General features: G+C 40.5%; 3 protein-coding genes across 3 annotated transcripts; all 3 read right to left on the bottom strand.

The window, feature by feature from the left end:
- Positions 1-4,723: 4,723 nt before the first annotated feature.
- LOC113590429 (trace amine-associated receptor 13c-like) lies at positions 4,724-5,710 on the bottom strand. Its single transcript, XM_027030562.2, has one exon. The coding sequence runs from the start codon at positions 5,708-5,710 to the stop codon at positions 4,724-4,726; it is 987 nt and encodes a 328-aa protein (XP_026886363.1).
- Positions 5,711-9,654: 3,944 nt separating this feature from the next.
- On the bottom strand, positions 9,655-10,632 carry LOC118241813 (trace amine-associated receptor 13c-like). Its single transcript, XM_035529042.1, has one exon. The coding sequence runs from the start codon at positions 10,630-10,632 to the stop codon at positions 9,655-9,657; it is 978 nt and encodes a 325-aa protein (XP_035384935.1).
- A 3,556-nt stretch (positions 10,633-14,188) lies between these two features.
- LOC113590424 (trace amine-associated receptor 13c-like) lies at positions 14,189-15,169 on the bottom strand. Its single transcript, XM_027030556.2, has one exon. It carries the CDS (start codon positions 15,164-15,166, stop codon positions 14,189-14,191), a length of 978 nt encoding a protein of 325 aa, XP_026886357.2. The 5' UTR covers positions 15,167-15,169.
- Positions 15,170-16,188: the final 1,019 nt, after the last annotated feature.

The raw sequence follows: 16,188 nt of genomic DNA, 5'->3' as shown, positions 1-16,188 counted from the left end.
TGTTTAGTTTTTCCTTTTGTTTTACCTGACCCAAGCTCTAACTGTTTGGCACAGGGGTCCACCATTGTTGGAGCATGGTTGCTCACCCAGTAGGCTGTTGGTATTATCACCCAGCTGACCTGGGTTTGAGACCACCTTACATGCAGTCTACGTTACAAGTTGGCTTAGGCACCATGAATGTGCTGACCTGTGTGTTTTACTATCAGGGAGAGATTATGTAAACCCATTCCAAGATGCAAGAAGGGGCCAGTGAAACTTAATAATAGATGACACCAAACACATCTAAGAGCTATATGCATCGATGCTGACAAAGGAGGGAAAAGTAGATATCACAAAGATTAGTCTAACCCAATTCATGAGTCTAATCTGCCATATCTGACCAAGTGGCACCAATAAACTAGAGCCCTCTGAAGGGAATTACACCAAGAAATTATACAGGATGACATCCAGTGGTCCTTTAGAGATAATAAAAGATTAATTACATCAGACAACAGGGAGAAACAGTGAACAAGAGAGAATTGTAGCAAGCCAAATGGGTATTTAAGATTAACTTGCCAAAAATCTTTTCCCTTTGAGACTGATATGCTTTTTGTTTCAGAGAATGAAATCATTGTATTAAAGCTATTGATAAGTAAATAGCTTATGGGTTGCACCAGCATATTCAAATGTTTTAAATAATTATGCCAATGTTACACATGCAGGGAAGGCGTGAGAGTGCACATGCAAGTTTGGAGTGTCTTTTCTGAGCTCAGAGTGAGGTTTACCAGTACGACAGGGAGCAGGCTTGGATAGTGCGTCTAGTGCGTGACGATTACAGGACAGTGAGGTGTGTGGATCGTGTCTGCATAACTATGGGAGCCATAACATGATGGGGTAGGATGTAGAGTAAGCAAATAAAAAGAAATGTGCTCAGTGTGGGCTATGTCCATTTGTAGTTGGATGTGGGGAGTGACATGCTATGTGTCCCTTGTTCAGAGGACCTCCATCCAGTGCATGCCTGTGCAGTGGGAACTGTAGGAGAACTGGTTTGGAGTCTGGCTCTACCCAACTGCATGGGTTCCTTGAGGACTGCTGCCTCTTGCTCAAAAGGGAGTGATGTTTCACTTCCAGAAGGTGGTTATATGTTAGGTGAACCATGTCAGTCAGGGTTGCTGCCTCCTTTGTGCAAGTGATCTCTGCCTGCAGCTTCCCTTGCAGTCCCTCAGTGAAGGCAAATTTGGAGTCTTTGTTCTCCATAGTATGAAAAAAGAGCAGAGCAGTGAGCTGGCCAAAGCAAACAGACAAAACTAGAACAGAGTTGTCAGAAGAGCTTGAATTGTCGCGATACAACGAAGCTGATAGCTGGCAATAAACTCGGGGCATCTTGAACATGGTAGCAAGGAAAAACACACAAGACTGGATGAGCATTTTTGTGAACTTAAAATGGAAAAACAAAGAGAGGCAAACAAGGAGCAAGTGCGGGTAATCAATAATCAGGTGATTGGGAGCAGAGAATGTGTGTTTGCCAGTGTAAGGTAGTGGGCATGCCCCTTGGGCTGGCATACCTGAAAACTAATGGTAATCATAGTTATAGCAGTGTTAATATAAGTCCACTAATCTATATATTCAGTGGTTTTTCAGGCATGTTTAACTAGCAATACCAAGTATGACCTGTAGGTGGCGAAGATACACTACAATGGGTATGGTGTGATCTCGTTTAACAAAATCACCATTGAGAACCATCATGAAAATGGTTTCAGTATGAATTTGTAATCAAGTTTTTTTTTTCTTCTGGAAAATATGCATGACACTTATGATAAATGTAAATTATAAATTATAACTGTATAAATAAAATAAAAATACATCCAAACTAACTGTTCATTATCTGTCCTACTGCGATGAAGGGAGGATAAGCAGGATGCAGTGACGAACCGTCATTCAAACAGACACAGACGTGTATTCACCATGCAACAAAAATTAAACCAAAACGCGAACAGCACACAAAGCGAAAACAAGACAAACTGTAACAAGCATTAAAGCTGACTCAAAACACACTGGGGAAGCTGCAAAGCAGCATACAAACACCAACAAATGATAAAGACCTTACATACATATATTTACTAGATGGTAATGAAGGACAGATGTGACAAATGATCCGATTAGCAAGGGAGGGGCGTGGTGAGGAGAGACACACAACTACACACAAACAACAACAAGATGTCATACAGACATGGGGAGGAGACGAGGAGGAGGGGGCTGTGCCATGCCACCTACATTGTATAATAAAATCATTATTTTATTTTTATTATTACAGCTGTGTAGCACACTATAACAAAGGCAGTATGTCTCACATACTAAAACCTTTCCCTTGGTCATTGTTATGGTACCCTGTCATTATCATGGTACATGGTTCCCATGCTGTTGAACCCCATGTCAGCTTCATCATTTAATCCCAAGTAAGTATTTTGGATCTACCTGCCTTAATCAATGGTACAGGGAGGAGTAGCCTGTAGCAAAAGACATGACGAGACAGAAGGAATGTACAGAAAAGAGGCGGACGCATGTGCGGAGAAGAGCGAGATTTAATTGGTGCAAATCCAGAATGGTTAAGGCAGTCCAGGGTCAAAGATCCGACACGGAGAGCACGGGGATACATGATTAAACGGGACAAGGGCTAGGATACACGAGTAACTAAACACAAACAGAGGCTAGAACTAAACACACGGAAGCAAACATAGACTACGCTATAACATAGACTACGAAACATGGAGGCTAGTATAACACAAAGGCACAGAGTGCAAAGAAACATCAATTAGAATAAACATGCAAACGCAATGAACTAAACACATTCAAATACAATAAATATCAACTAAACGAGGGACAGGTGCAGAAAATCAAACAAGGGGCAGAGAAAACGAAACTATCGATCGGAACTAAAAAACACAAGACAGAGAAAACACGGAACATGAAACGTGGGAGGGACTGATCATGACAGTAAACTATACATGTGTGAAGTTTTCCTAATTACAGTTAGTATGGTGTGATATGGTCTAACAGAATCACCATTGAGAACCATCAGTGTAAATTTTCCTTGTAATCATGTTTTTAATAAATACAGACAATACTACTGATACATTTAAATTTATATAAATTTGTATAAAAAAAGTAACTGTACATTAATTGTCCTGCATTGTATAATAATAATAATAATAATAATAATAATAATAATAAAAATAATAAAACCTTTATTATTATTATTATAGCTTTGTAGCACACTGCAACTTATGCACATTGTCTAGCACACTAATGCTTTGTTATCATCACAGTGTCCGCCTCTAATGACGTGGTTCCCATGTTACTGAACAGCATGTGTTCTTTTTTTGTTTGTTTCTGTCTCCACTCTTTTTTGTCATGTGTATCCTAGCCTTAGTAGAGTAGCATGGTGAGGTTCAGCAGCAGAGCCTGTCTTGCTCCCGACAGGAGACAGGTGACAGTACGCATCTGCCTTCCACACTACAATGGTGATGGTGCTTGGGAACCATACTCAGTACAGCTGCAAATAGTTGCTCAGCATCAGGACTGGATGACAGCTGTCACCATGATGCAGGATGACATTGCAGCATTGACCTCAGCCCTCCAAGCTTTGGGCTGCACGACCTGGTCGAATGCTGTAGGGAGAGTGGATAACCATGCTGGCACTGGAAGTGAGTGCTGGCTGCTGACGAGTGGGAACCTCACTGCACTCAGGCTTACCTACACCTTACCTACACCTTTCCTACACCTTACCTACATGGTGCCCATGGAGACCCCAGTCAGTAGGTTCCTGCCTAGCAGGCATGGGATTGAACTGATGGGAGAGGGCATTGGCTTTGATGTTCCTGATCAAAGCCAACAACAAATCGCTAGAAATAAACAGAGCATCTCCCTTGCCTGGAATCCAGTCGTTTGACTATCTGAAGGTACTGTATGTTCTTATCATCTGTTAAAAATCAATGCTTACTGTTGATTAAGATATTTTTAAAATTGTGTATGTGTTTAATTAACTGGGTCTCCTTTGGTTTATTGCCATTTTTAGTGTTACTCTCTCCATGTGTCACATCATTTTACTGACCCCCTTCTATGTTTTTTCTGCTAGTGAGTTCCATTTCTACTTCTTGAGGTACTGCTGCAAATAAAGTATTGTGATGTCTTCTGCCTCTTCTTTTTTTTGTGTCAATGCTGCAATATAAAAATATGTTCTTCCTTCTTCATATTGTTATTAATAGTAGTATTTAAATTTTTAAGTATTTGCAATTCTATGGAACATTTTTGTTAAATTTGTTAAATTGTGTTTAAAATATTGTTTGGAATCACATCGTAAGAGTGTAATTTTGGAACAGTTATTTCCAGTGCTGCTACATTTCTGGAGCCCAATTTTGCTACCATGTAAAGAACTCTGACTGGAACAATACAGGAATACCTCTTTTAATTGGGCTGAGATGTGCTGTTTCCACATGTGTAGTCAATAACTGTGTTTATTTTTAAACCTCTTCTTGGAGGAGCACTGTCAGATTCTGTATAAATGATTCATTGGACACCCATATGTGACTAGCATTTATATAATGAATAAATCATGCCTGCTATTTCTAGTGCATTTCTAGTGCATGTGATACAGCTTGAGTAGGTGAGTATAACAGGTACATATTTTAAAATAAGACCTCAAAAACCTCCAGTACAGTGACAATTGTAAAAGCAGTTTCATCCATCAAAGAATATGTATCAATGTAGAATCAGTAGTGAATATCTGAAGAGTTAAAATTACTTTAACAGATCTCCTAAACCATGGGTAAAACAAAGCATAAATCACTGGATTGATTGCTGAATTAAGGTAAACCAACATCATAAATTTGTGCAATGATTCTACTTCAATTTCTATTACATTACCTAATACACTATAAAGAAAGTATGGAAGTAAACAGGTCACAAACACAGACACTAAAATACCAAGAACCTTTGCTGCTTTTCTCTCAGATTTCATTGAGTCTGACATGTTCTTTGTCCGCATTTTAGTGTGACTATTAAGGTCTCTAATAGCAGTGGCATGTTTCTTGGCAATAAAAAAAACTAGAGCATACAATATGATTATTACAGAAAGTGGAAAAACAAAATTCAACAGAATATCAACTACAGACCAGACCTCATTCAGCACATGAAAACAGCTTCTGATACATACTGCCTCACTTAATGACTTTAAATTTGGGTACTGCAGGGTTATATTATATGACAGCCACACACTCCAGTCACATAAAACCACAATGCACATTATGCTCACTGAAACTGTTTTGTTGTACAGGAAAGGGTTAGAGAGAGCAAAATACCGATCAACAGCAATGAGAGCAACATTATATGTAGATACACTTGTGAGAAAATAAGCGTTTAACAAATACCATGCACAGAAAATGTTTGTAAAAATCCAGCATGATTCAATCAGTTGAAGTAATGCTGGTGGCATCACAAAAACTCCAATCAGAAAATCCGACACAGCCAGAGAGAGGATGAGCATGTTAGTGGGTGTGTGGAGCTGCTTGAAGTGACACACAGAGATGATGATGAGCAGATTCCCACACACAGTCACCAGAACAACACTTGTTAAAGACATACACAATAACACATAAACTGCAGTAGACAGAGATCTCTCCGGACAGGTATAATGGAAACAGTCATCAGTTTGGTTTACTGCAGTAAAATTCATGGGTTAAACAACTAATTTGAATGACCCTTAAGGCTACAGGAAATCTAGCTTCATAAGTAAGTTGTAGGCTGAGTTGCGAACACTTCTGATATTTATATGGTTTAGAAGCTGTTCACACCCACTAGCATGATGTAATGATGTAGAATTCTATGGTAACAAAATATCAACCCTGACTGCAGTCTGATTTTCTTTTCACATATTACATTTATTTATATATTTATAACATTCATTTATTTTGAATGTTCCAATTCCTTTTTTTTCCAGTCTGTCCCTTGTGACAAAAAAAGTATTACAAATCTATAAAGGCCACAAAACCCCCTTGATAATTATTAATGTGTGAACTTTTACAAGGACTGAGTTGTGAGTGATCAGTCTTTTATTTTGGTAAATAAGGGAAATTTTTTAAAAAGCATAAAAGTAAAAGAGTCTACTAAAAAGCAGATGTCTTTGAAAGAAGGATCCAGGCTTTAGCCTATATAGCAGGTGTACTGCAGTGTTTTCACTGTATAGGCAGGAGCCCCTACAACATCTAACACAGAAGTGGAATGTTGACATAGTCATGAAGGCAAACAATGTGGACACCCAGGTACCAACAGGCAAGTTGACCCGGAAGATGACTTCGATCCTCTCCTTGGTGGTGTAAGGGCCAACAACCTGAGGTTAAGCTTGCAGCTGGGCCATATCTTACCGTCCAGTATGGCCCCCCCATACCATGCAGGATGGCATGTGTTTGGCTTGCTGCATGGAGGGCCACCAGTAGTATGATGCTAGTAGTTGTCTGACATATGTTGTGCTTTGCTAACCAGTTCCAAGAGAGGCGTGAGCCCATGCGATGAGAGAGGGTAGGCATTGGAGAGGGACATATAGCGGGTGGCCAGGACACTGAGGGTGAGGATTCGCACAGGCCATGGCTCAGTCGAGACCCCAGTCAGTAGGTTCCTGCCTAGCAGGCATTGGATTGAACTGATGGGAGAGGACATTGGCTTTGATGTTCCTGATCAAAGCCAACAACAAATCGCTAGAAATAAACAGAGCATCTGCCTTTCCTGGAATCCAGTCGTTTGACTATCTGAAGGTACTGTATGTTCTTATCATCTGCTGTCACTGGGAAGGGAAGCTGGGCACCCTCAAGCAAGCGTCCACATTCCTTGAACACCAGTTTTATGACAAGCTGCTCTCTGTCCACCACACTGTAGTTTCTCTCATGTCTTGCAGTAATAGATCACTGGCTTTAGTTTAGCACTAGTCCCAAAGCACCCGAGACAGTATTGCTCCCATGCTCATGTTAGAGGGGTCTTTTCAAGTCAGTAAAAATACTTTCAGCTGCATCATCCAGCTGGGTCTGATTGCCACAGTGGAGGGACTATGCTTTGGAACTGAAGTCCCTTATGAAACTATGGTAAAAGCTGGAAAAGCCTAGGAAACACACAACGCAGCATGTTTTGGGTCTGGGCCACTAGGTCAGCACCTCCATCCTTCCTGCCTGAATATGGATGATAGTTGTGTTAATGAGGAAGCTAAGGTAGCTAACTTGGCACAGATGAAACACTCACTTCTCCATTTTAGAGTACAGGCTGTTATGTAGAAGAGTGTGGAGTACCTGACACACATTGCAGCCATGTTGGTCTAGGCATTTAAACCCTAGTAATGTATGCATGACTTCAGCCAATCATCCTTTATTTTTTAAAGGGTTGTATATAATGCTGGGCCAGTCCTTCCTGTATATATGGGTCCATGACCCTGTTCTCTTCTTGAGAGAGGGGATAAATACCACAGCACCATCTAGGAGGTTTATAGCACAGTCAGTGTTACGATGAGGAGGAAGCTGAGTAGCCTTGACTTGGCAGAAGACCTTAGCTAGGTCATGATAGAGCTCAGAGACAGGAGCACTAGAGTGGGCATCAGGGCTCTCAGTGGAATAGGATGGGCATGACAATGAGCATGAGGCAGTGCTGCTCACAAAGCAGGGACAACTTAGTGATGTGTTTGTCTTGCCAGGAAAGAAGGTGATTGTGCATGCATAACCAGGGAAGAGCAGTTCTTGTACGTAACGACTGACCGCAAAAAGAAACCCAGAACACTGTGGACGGAGAACTACTCACCTGGTGGATAGTGTTTTTGCTCTCAGTGGCAGGAGATTGTAGCAGGCAGGACAAAAGCTGGTTGGACCCCCTCCCCCCCACACACACACCCCTACAGCTGCACCACACAGTAGAGATTGAGCTCATCTCTTCTCCTCTGAGGACAGGCCGGTGCCTCTCAGCTACATGGGTTCGACCTGGGGATTGGTGTCATGCGCTGATAGGGCAGGTGTCCACAGAGAATACCTATGTCTGAGTTAGAGGTATTTGTCCTACAAGAGCCAATCAAAGAGGATGGTGGGGCCCATTGCTGCATCCAAGGTGCTCATCTCCTCTCTGCAGGTGAGCTCGACTTGGAGGTATCCCCTCAGACCCTCCACGAGCAGCTCCAGCAAGGCTTCTTTGTTCCACTGCATTACCACGGCTATCTTGTGGAACTCAAGGGCTTACTTGGCTGCTGAGTGGGAACCCTGTTTGAAGAGCAATAGGTCTCTGCTTCAGGCTATACCTTGCTTCAGGTGCTACGCACTTTGAATTGGTGCACAATGTTGGAATAGGGTTTGCCCTTCCCGTGTGCCTGCTTATTATGAATGCCACCTTAGCATGATCAGGTATGATGGGCTGGTAAGAAAAGTACAGTCCACACTAAATCACAAAGCTCTTACATCCCTCCTGATCCCTGTAGGACTACGACTCATAAGTAGTAAAGCCCCTATAGATGAGCGTGAGGACAGGTCTTCCATGCAGCTGACCAGACTGTCCATGTTGGTCCTGGCGTATGTCCACACCCTGGTCGGCCCCTTGGAGCCTGTCAGCCTCTTCCAGAGTCCCCTCATTTGAGGCAACCAGTGACATAAAGAAACATCTGAATCTTGATAGACAAAGGCCAAGGATTCTTAAGGGATGTTATCTAGCCCATAAAGCTTTGCCAAATACCCATAGTGGCTGGGGGTGATGGAAATGGTGTCGTTTATATGCAGCAGGCTATAGGTGCAATGTAGGTCCATTTTTATTAAATACTTTGATTGTCTTAACTCTTAACTGCTTCAGAGCAGAAGGCAGCGGTGGGAGCTAGCAGTGGTATCTCTATCTCTTTAAATATGTTCTTCTTATTATAGTTTGGGAACAGTTATTTCTTGTACTCAGTTACATTTCTGTAGCCCAGTTTTGCTACCATGTAAAGAGCTCAGCAATAACTGGGACAGTACAGGAATACATTATAATTTGGCCCAGGTGTGCATCTGCAACATGTGTAGCCAATAACTGTATTTATATTTAAACAACCTCACGCTACATTGTAGCACAGTTGCTTGAAGAAGAGTAAGAAGAGTGCTGTCCGATTTTGTAGAAATGACCTAGTGGATGTCATATGTGACCAGTATTATATAATGGATATATTATGTCTGTTATTTCTAGCACAATCCCACATTTCAGGTACAGCTTCAGTTGGTGAGTAGAACAGGTGTAAATTGATTTATAAAAATAAGTCCTAAAAATCCTCAAGTACTGTCACAATTTAATAGCAGTTTCATCCATCAAAGAATATTTATTAATGTACAATCAGTGCAGAAATAGAAGAGTCGTTAAATTAGTTTAACAGATTTCCCTAACCATGGATAAAACAAGGCATAAATCACAAGACTGATGGCCAAAGGTAAAGCAACTTCAAGACTTTCTGTAATGATTTTTCTCCAGTTTCTACAATATTAGCTAATACAGTCTAATTCTGTATAAATTACCTAACAGACAGCCATATGTGACTATCACCTTATAATGCATATGCTATGTATTGTTTCTGTTTCTGTTCGAGGGATGTAAATAATTGCCCCAAAAATATTTTATCTGCAATAAGAATTTAATTCACTAAAGAATATGTATCAATGCAGAGTCAGTACATAATATCTGAAGAGTTAAAATTAATTTAACAGATCTCCTAAACCATGGATAAAACAAAGCATAAATCACTGGATTAATGGCAGAATTAAGAAAACCCAGCATCATAAATTTCTGTAATATTTCTCCATCAATTTCTACTACATTACCTAATACAGCATAAACAAAGTATGGAAGTAAACAGGCCACAAACACAGACACTAAAATGCCAAGAACTTTGGCTGCTTTTCTCTCAGATTTCTTTGAGTGTGATGCATTCTTAGAGGTATGAATATTAAGGTCTCTAATAGCAGTGGCATGTCTCTTGGCAATAAAAAAAACTAAAACATACAATATAATTATTACAGAAAGTGGAAACACAAAAGTCAACAGAAGATCAACCAGAGACCAGACCTCATTTAGCACATAAAAACATCCTGTGGAACATACTGTCCTACCTAATGACTTTACACTGAAGTACTGTAGTGTTAAATTATATGACAGTGATACACACCAGTCAAACAAAACCACAATGCACATCATGCTCACTGAAACTGTTTTGTTGTACAGAAAAGGGTTAGAGAGTGCAAAATACCGATCAACAGCAATGAGAGCAACATTATATATAGATACACTTGTGAGAAAATAAGCGTTTAACAAATACCATGCACAGAAAACTCTTCTAAACATCCAACATGATTCAATCATTTGGAGTAATGTTGGTGGCATCACAAGAGCTCCGATGAGAAAGTCTGAAACAGCCATTGATAAGATGAGCATGTTAGTGGGTGTGTGGAGCTGCTTGAAGTGACACACAGAGATGATGATGAGCAGATTCCCACACACAGTCACCAGAACAACACTTGTTAAAGACATACACAATAACACATAAACTGCAGTAGACAGGGATCTCTCCGGACAGGTATAATGGAAACAGTCATCAGTTTGGTTTACTGCAGTAAAATTCATGGGTTAAACAACTAATTTGAATGACCCTTAAGTCTACAGGAAATCTAGCTTCATAAGTAAGTTGTAGGCTGAGTTACCAACACTTCTGATATTTATATGGTTTAGAAGCTGTTCACACCCACTAGCATGATGTAATGATGTAGAATTCTATGGTAACAAAAGATCAACCCTGACTGCAGTCTGATTTTCTTTTCAAATATTACATATATTTATATACTATAGTAGATTTTTAAATGTTCCAATTCCTTTTTTTTTTTTCCCAATCTGTCCCTTGTGACAAAAAAAGTATTACAAATCTATAAAGGCCACAAAACCCCCTTGATAATTATTAATGTGTGACCTTTTACAAGGACTGAGTTGTGAGTGATCAGTCTTTTATTTTGGTAAATATGGGAAAATTTTTAAAAAGCATAAAAGTAAAAGAGTCTACTAAAAAGCGGATGTCTTTGAAAGAAGGATCCAGGCTTTAGCCTATATAGCAGGTGTACTGCAGTGTTTTCACTGTATAGGCAGGAGCCCCTACAACATCCAACACAGAAGTGGATTGTTGGCATAGTCATGAAGGCAAACAATGTGGACACCCAGGTTGACCCGGTAGATGACTTCGATCCTCTCCTTGGTGGTGTAAGGGCCAACAACCTGAGGTCAAGCTTGCAGCTGGGCCATATCTTACCATCCAGTATGGCCCCCCCATACCATGCAGGATGGCATGTGTTTGGCTTGCTGCATGGAGGGCCACCAGTAGTATGATGCTAGCAGTTGTCTGGCATATGTTGTGCTTTGCTAACCAGTTCCCAGAGAGGCGTGAGCCCATGCGATGAGAGAGGGGAGGCATTGGAGAGGGACATATAGCGGGTGGCCAGGACACTGAGGGTGAGGATTCGCACAGGCTATGGCTCAGTCGAGACCCCAGTCAGTAGGGGTCTTTTCAAGTCAGTAAAAATACTTTCAGCTGCATCATCCAGCTGGGTCTGATTGCCACAGTGGAGGGACTATGCTTTGGAACTGAAGTCCCTTATGAAACTATGGTAAAAGCTGGAAAAGCCTAGGAAACACACAACGCAGCATGTTTTGGGTCTGGGCCACTAGGTCAGCACCTCCACCTTCCTGCCTGAATATGTATGATAGTTGTGTTAATGAGGAAGCTAAGGTAGCTAACTTGGCACAGATGAAACACTCACTTCTCCATTTTAGAGTACAGGCTGTTATGTAGAAGAGTGTGGAGTACCTGACACACATTGCAGCCATGTTGGTCTAGGCATTTAAACCCTAGTAATGTATGCATGACTTCAGCCAATCATCCTTTATTTTTTAAAGGGTTGTATATAATGCTGGGCCAGTCCTTCCTGTATATATGGGTCCATGACCCTGTTCTCTTCTTGAGAGAGGGGTTAAATACCACAGCACCATCTAGGAGGTTTATAGCACAGTCAGTGTTACGATGAGGAGGAAGCTGAGTAGCCTTGACTTGGCAGAAGACCTTAGCTAGGTCATGATAGAGCTCAGAGACAGGAGCACTAGAGTGGGCATCAGGGCTCTCAGTGGAATAGGATGGGCATGACAATGAGCATGAGGCAGTGCTGCTCACAAAGCAGGGACAACTTAGTGATGTGTTTGTCTTGCCAGGAAAGAAGGTGATTGTGCATGCATAACCAGGGAAGAGCAGTTCTTGTACGTAACGACTGACCGCAAAAAGAAACCCAGAACACTGTGGACGGAGAACTACTCACCTGGTGGATAGTGTTTTTGCTCTCAGTGGCAGGAGATTGTAGCAGGCAGGACAAAAGCTGGTTGGACCCCCTCCCCCCCACACACACACCCCTACAGCTGCACCACACAGTAGAGATTGAGCTCATCTCTTCTCCTCTGAGGACAGGCCGGTGCCTCTCAGCTACATGAGTTCAACCTGGGGATTGGTGTCACGTGCCGATAGGGCAGGTGTCCACAGAGAATACCTATGTCTGAGTGAGAGGTATTTGTCCTACAAGAGCCAATCAAAGAGGATGGTGGGGCCCATTGCTGCATCCAAGGTGCTCATCTCCTCTCTGCAGGTGAGCTCGACTTGGAGGTATCCCCTCAGACCCTCCACGAGCAGCTCCAGCAAGGCTTCTTTGTTCCACTGCATTACCACGGCTATCTTGTGGAACTCAAGGGCTTACTTGGCTGCTGAGTGGGAACCCTGTTTGAAGAGCAATAGGTCTCTGCTTCAGGCTATACCTTGCTTCAGGTGCTACGCACTTTGAATTGGTGCACAATGTTGGAATAGGGTTTGGCCCTTCCCGTGTGCCTGCTTATTATGAATGCCACCTTAGCATGATCAGGTATGATGGGCTGATAAGAAAAGTACAGTCCACATTAAATCACAAAGCTCTCACATCCCTCCTGATCCCTGTAGGACTACGACTCATAAGTAGTAAAGCCCCTATAGATGAGCGTGAGGACAGATCTTCCATGCAGCTGACCAGACTGTCCATGCTGGTCCTGGCGTATGTCCACACCCTGGTCGGCCCCTTGGAGCCTGTCAGCCTCTTCCAGAGTCCCCTCATTTGAGGCAACCAGTGACATAAAGAAACATCTGAATCTTGATAGACAAAGGCCAAGGACTCTTAAGGGATGTTATCTAGCCCATAAAGCTTTGCCAAATACCCATAGTGGCTGGGGGTGATGGACATGGTGTCGTTTATATGCAGCAGGCTATAGGTGCAATGTAGGTCCATTTTTATTAAATACTTTGATTGTCTTTACTGCTCTTAACTGCTTCAGAGCAGAAGGCAGCGGTGTGAGCTAGCAGTGGTATCTCTATCTCTTTAAATATGTTCTTCTTATTATAGTTTGGGAACAGTTATTTCTTTTACTCAGTTACATTTCTGTAGTCCAGTTTCGCTACCATGTAAAGAGCTCAGCAATAACTGGGACAGTACAGGAATACATTATAATTTGGCCCAGGTGTATCTGCAACATGTGTAGCCAATAACTGTATTTATATTTAAACAACCTCACGCTACATTGTAGCACAGTTGCTTGAAGAAGAGTGCTGTCCAATTTTTTTGAAATGACCTAGTGGATGTCATATGTGACCAGTATAATGGATATATTATGTCTGTTATTTCTAGCACAATCCCACATTTCAGGTACAGCTTCAGTTGGTGAGTAGAACAGGTGTAAATTGATTTATAAAAATAAGGCCTAAAAATCCTCAAGTACTGTGACAATTTAATAGCAGTTTCATCCATCAAAGAATATTTATCAATGTACAATCAGTGCAGAAATAGAAGAGTCGTTAAATTACTTTAACAGATTTCCTAAACCATGGATAAAACAAGGCATAAATCACAAGACTGATGGCCAAAGGTAAACCAACTTGAAGACTTTCTGTAATGATTTTTCTCCAGTTTCTACAATATTCTACAGTCTAATTCTGTATAAATTACCTAATGGACAGCCATATGTGACTATCACCCTATAATGCATATGCTATGTATTGTTTCTGTTTCTGTTCGAGGGATGTAAATAATTGCCTCAAAAAATATTTCATCTGCAATAAGAATTTAATTCACTAAAGAATATGTATAAATGTAGAGTCAGTACATAATATCTGAAGAGTTAAAATTAATTTAACAGATCTCCTAAACCATGGGTAAAACAAAGCATAAATCACTGGATTAATGGCAGAATTAAGAAAAACCAGCATCATAAATTTCTGTAATATTTCTCCATCAATTTCTACTACATTACCTAATACAGCATAAACAAAGTATGGAAGTAAACAGGCCACAAACACAGACACTAAAATGCCAAGAACTTTGGCTGCTTTTCTCTCAGATTTCTTTGAGTGTGATGCATTCTTAGAGGTATGAATATTAAGGTCTCTAATAGCAGTGGCATGTCTCTTGGCAATAAAAAAAACTAAAACATACAATATAATTATTACAGAAAGTGGAAACACAAAAGTCAACAGAAGATCAACCAGAGACCAGACCTCATTTAGCACATAAAAACATCCTGTGGAACATATTGTCCCACCTAATGACTTTAGACTGAAGTACTGTAGTGTTAAATTATATGACAGTGATATACACCAGTCACATAAAACCACAATGCACATTATGCTCACTGAAACTGTTTTGTTGTACAGGAAAGGGTTAGAGAGAGCAAAATACCGATCAACAGCAATGAGAGCAACATTATATATAGATACACTTGTGAGAAAATAAGCAGTTAACAAATACAATGCACAGAAAACTCTTCTAAACATCCAACATGATTCAATCATTTGGAGTAATGTTGGTGGCATCACAAGAGCTCCGATGAGAAAGTCTGAAACAGCCATTGATAAGATGAGCATGTTAGTTGGTGTGTGGAGCTGCTTGAAGTGACACACAGAGATGATGATGAGCAGGTTCCCACACACAGTCACCAAAACAACACTTGTTAAAGACATACACAATAACACATATACTGCAGTAGACAGAGATCTCTCTGGACAGGTATAATAGAAACAGTCATCAGTTTGGTTTACTGCAGTAAAATTCATCGAGATGTTAAATAAATAATTTGATGTCAGGAAGTCCAGCCTCATAAGTAATTTGTAGGCAGAGTTGCCAACACCTCTGATATTTATATGGTTTAGAAGGTGTTTACACCCACTTGCATGATGTAATGATGTGCAAAGCTTTCATAACAAAAGATCAATTCTGACTGGAGTCAGATTTTCCTGTCACATATTCTTTTATATATATTGTAATATATTTTTATATGTTCCACTTCCTAATTTTTTATTCAGTCCACGTGTGGTCAGAAAAAGCCTCACCTGCATGTTCTTTGAAAATAATTCTTCAACTGCTTTTATTTCTGTGACAGACAGGGTTTTCTGAAGGGCAGAAACATTTTTTAAGACCAATCCCTGAAGGGGACACCAAAGTTTCTGCTAAAAGTACTCTTGCATATACTCTTATATAAATAAGGGAAACTCATAATACTAATATACATAATAGATGATAGCTAAATAATTTAAGGGTTGCACTAGCATGTTCAATTGTTTAAAGAATTCTAATAATAGTAGTCATAATAAAAGTTATAGCAGTGTTCCTTATTAGTCCTGTAGCCTATATATAGAAATTGTGTATGTAAAACCAACATTACCAAGAATGGCCTATAGGTGGAAATGGTACACCATATATGGCAATATATGTGAGGATGGTGTGATATCTAACAGAATCTCCATTAAGGACCATCATGAAGATGGTTTCAGTATGGATTTGCCTTGTTATGTTTTTCTATTACAGTTATGTAGTTGTTAAATGTGTTTTACTGGTTAAATCTCTGTCTGCTACAACAACTGTAGGCATACAGCTCAAGAACACACGTCAATACATGTACAGTTCTAAACTAGAAAAAAATACTTCAATGAAAAACCCAACTATATCAAACAAACTATTGTTCAGAAATATGTATTTATTGAAGAAGCCATGTAAAACAATCTAAGGATAGTTTTTTCTCTTTTCATGTATTGTGCATTTTACCCTGCTGTGTATTTTAGATTTTGCATCTTGTCTC

Source organism: Electrophorus electricus, chromosome 8 (genome assembly GCF_013358815.1).
Source record: "Electrophorus electricus isolate fEleEle1 chromosome 8, fEleEle1.pri, whole genome shotgun sequence".
NCBI classification, from domain to species: Eukaryota; Metazoa; Chordata; class Actinopteri; order Gymnotiformes; family Gymnotidae; genus Electrophorus; species Electrophorus electricus.
Note: the sequence above shows the minus strand (reverse complement) of the source record. Positions and strands in the feature narration are given on the sequence as shown.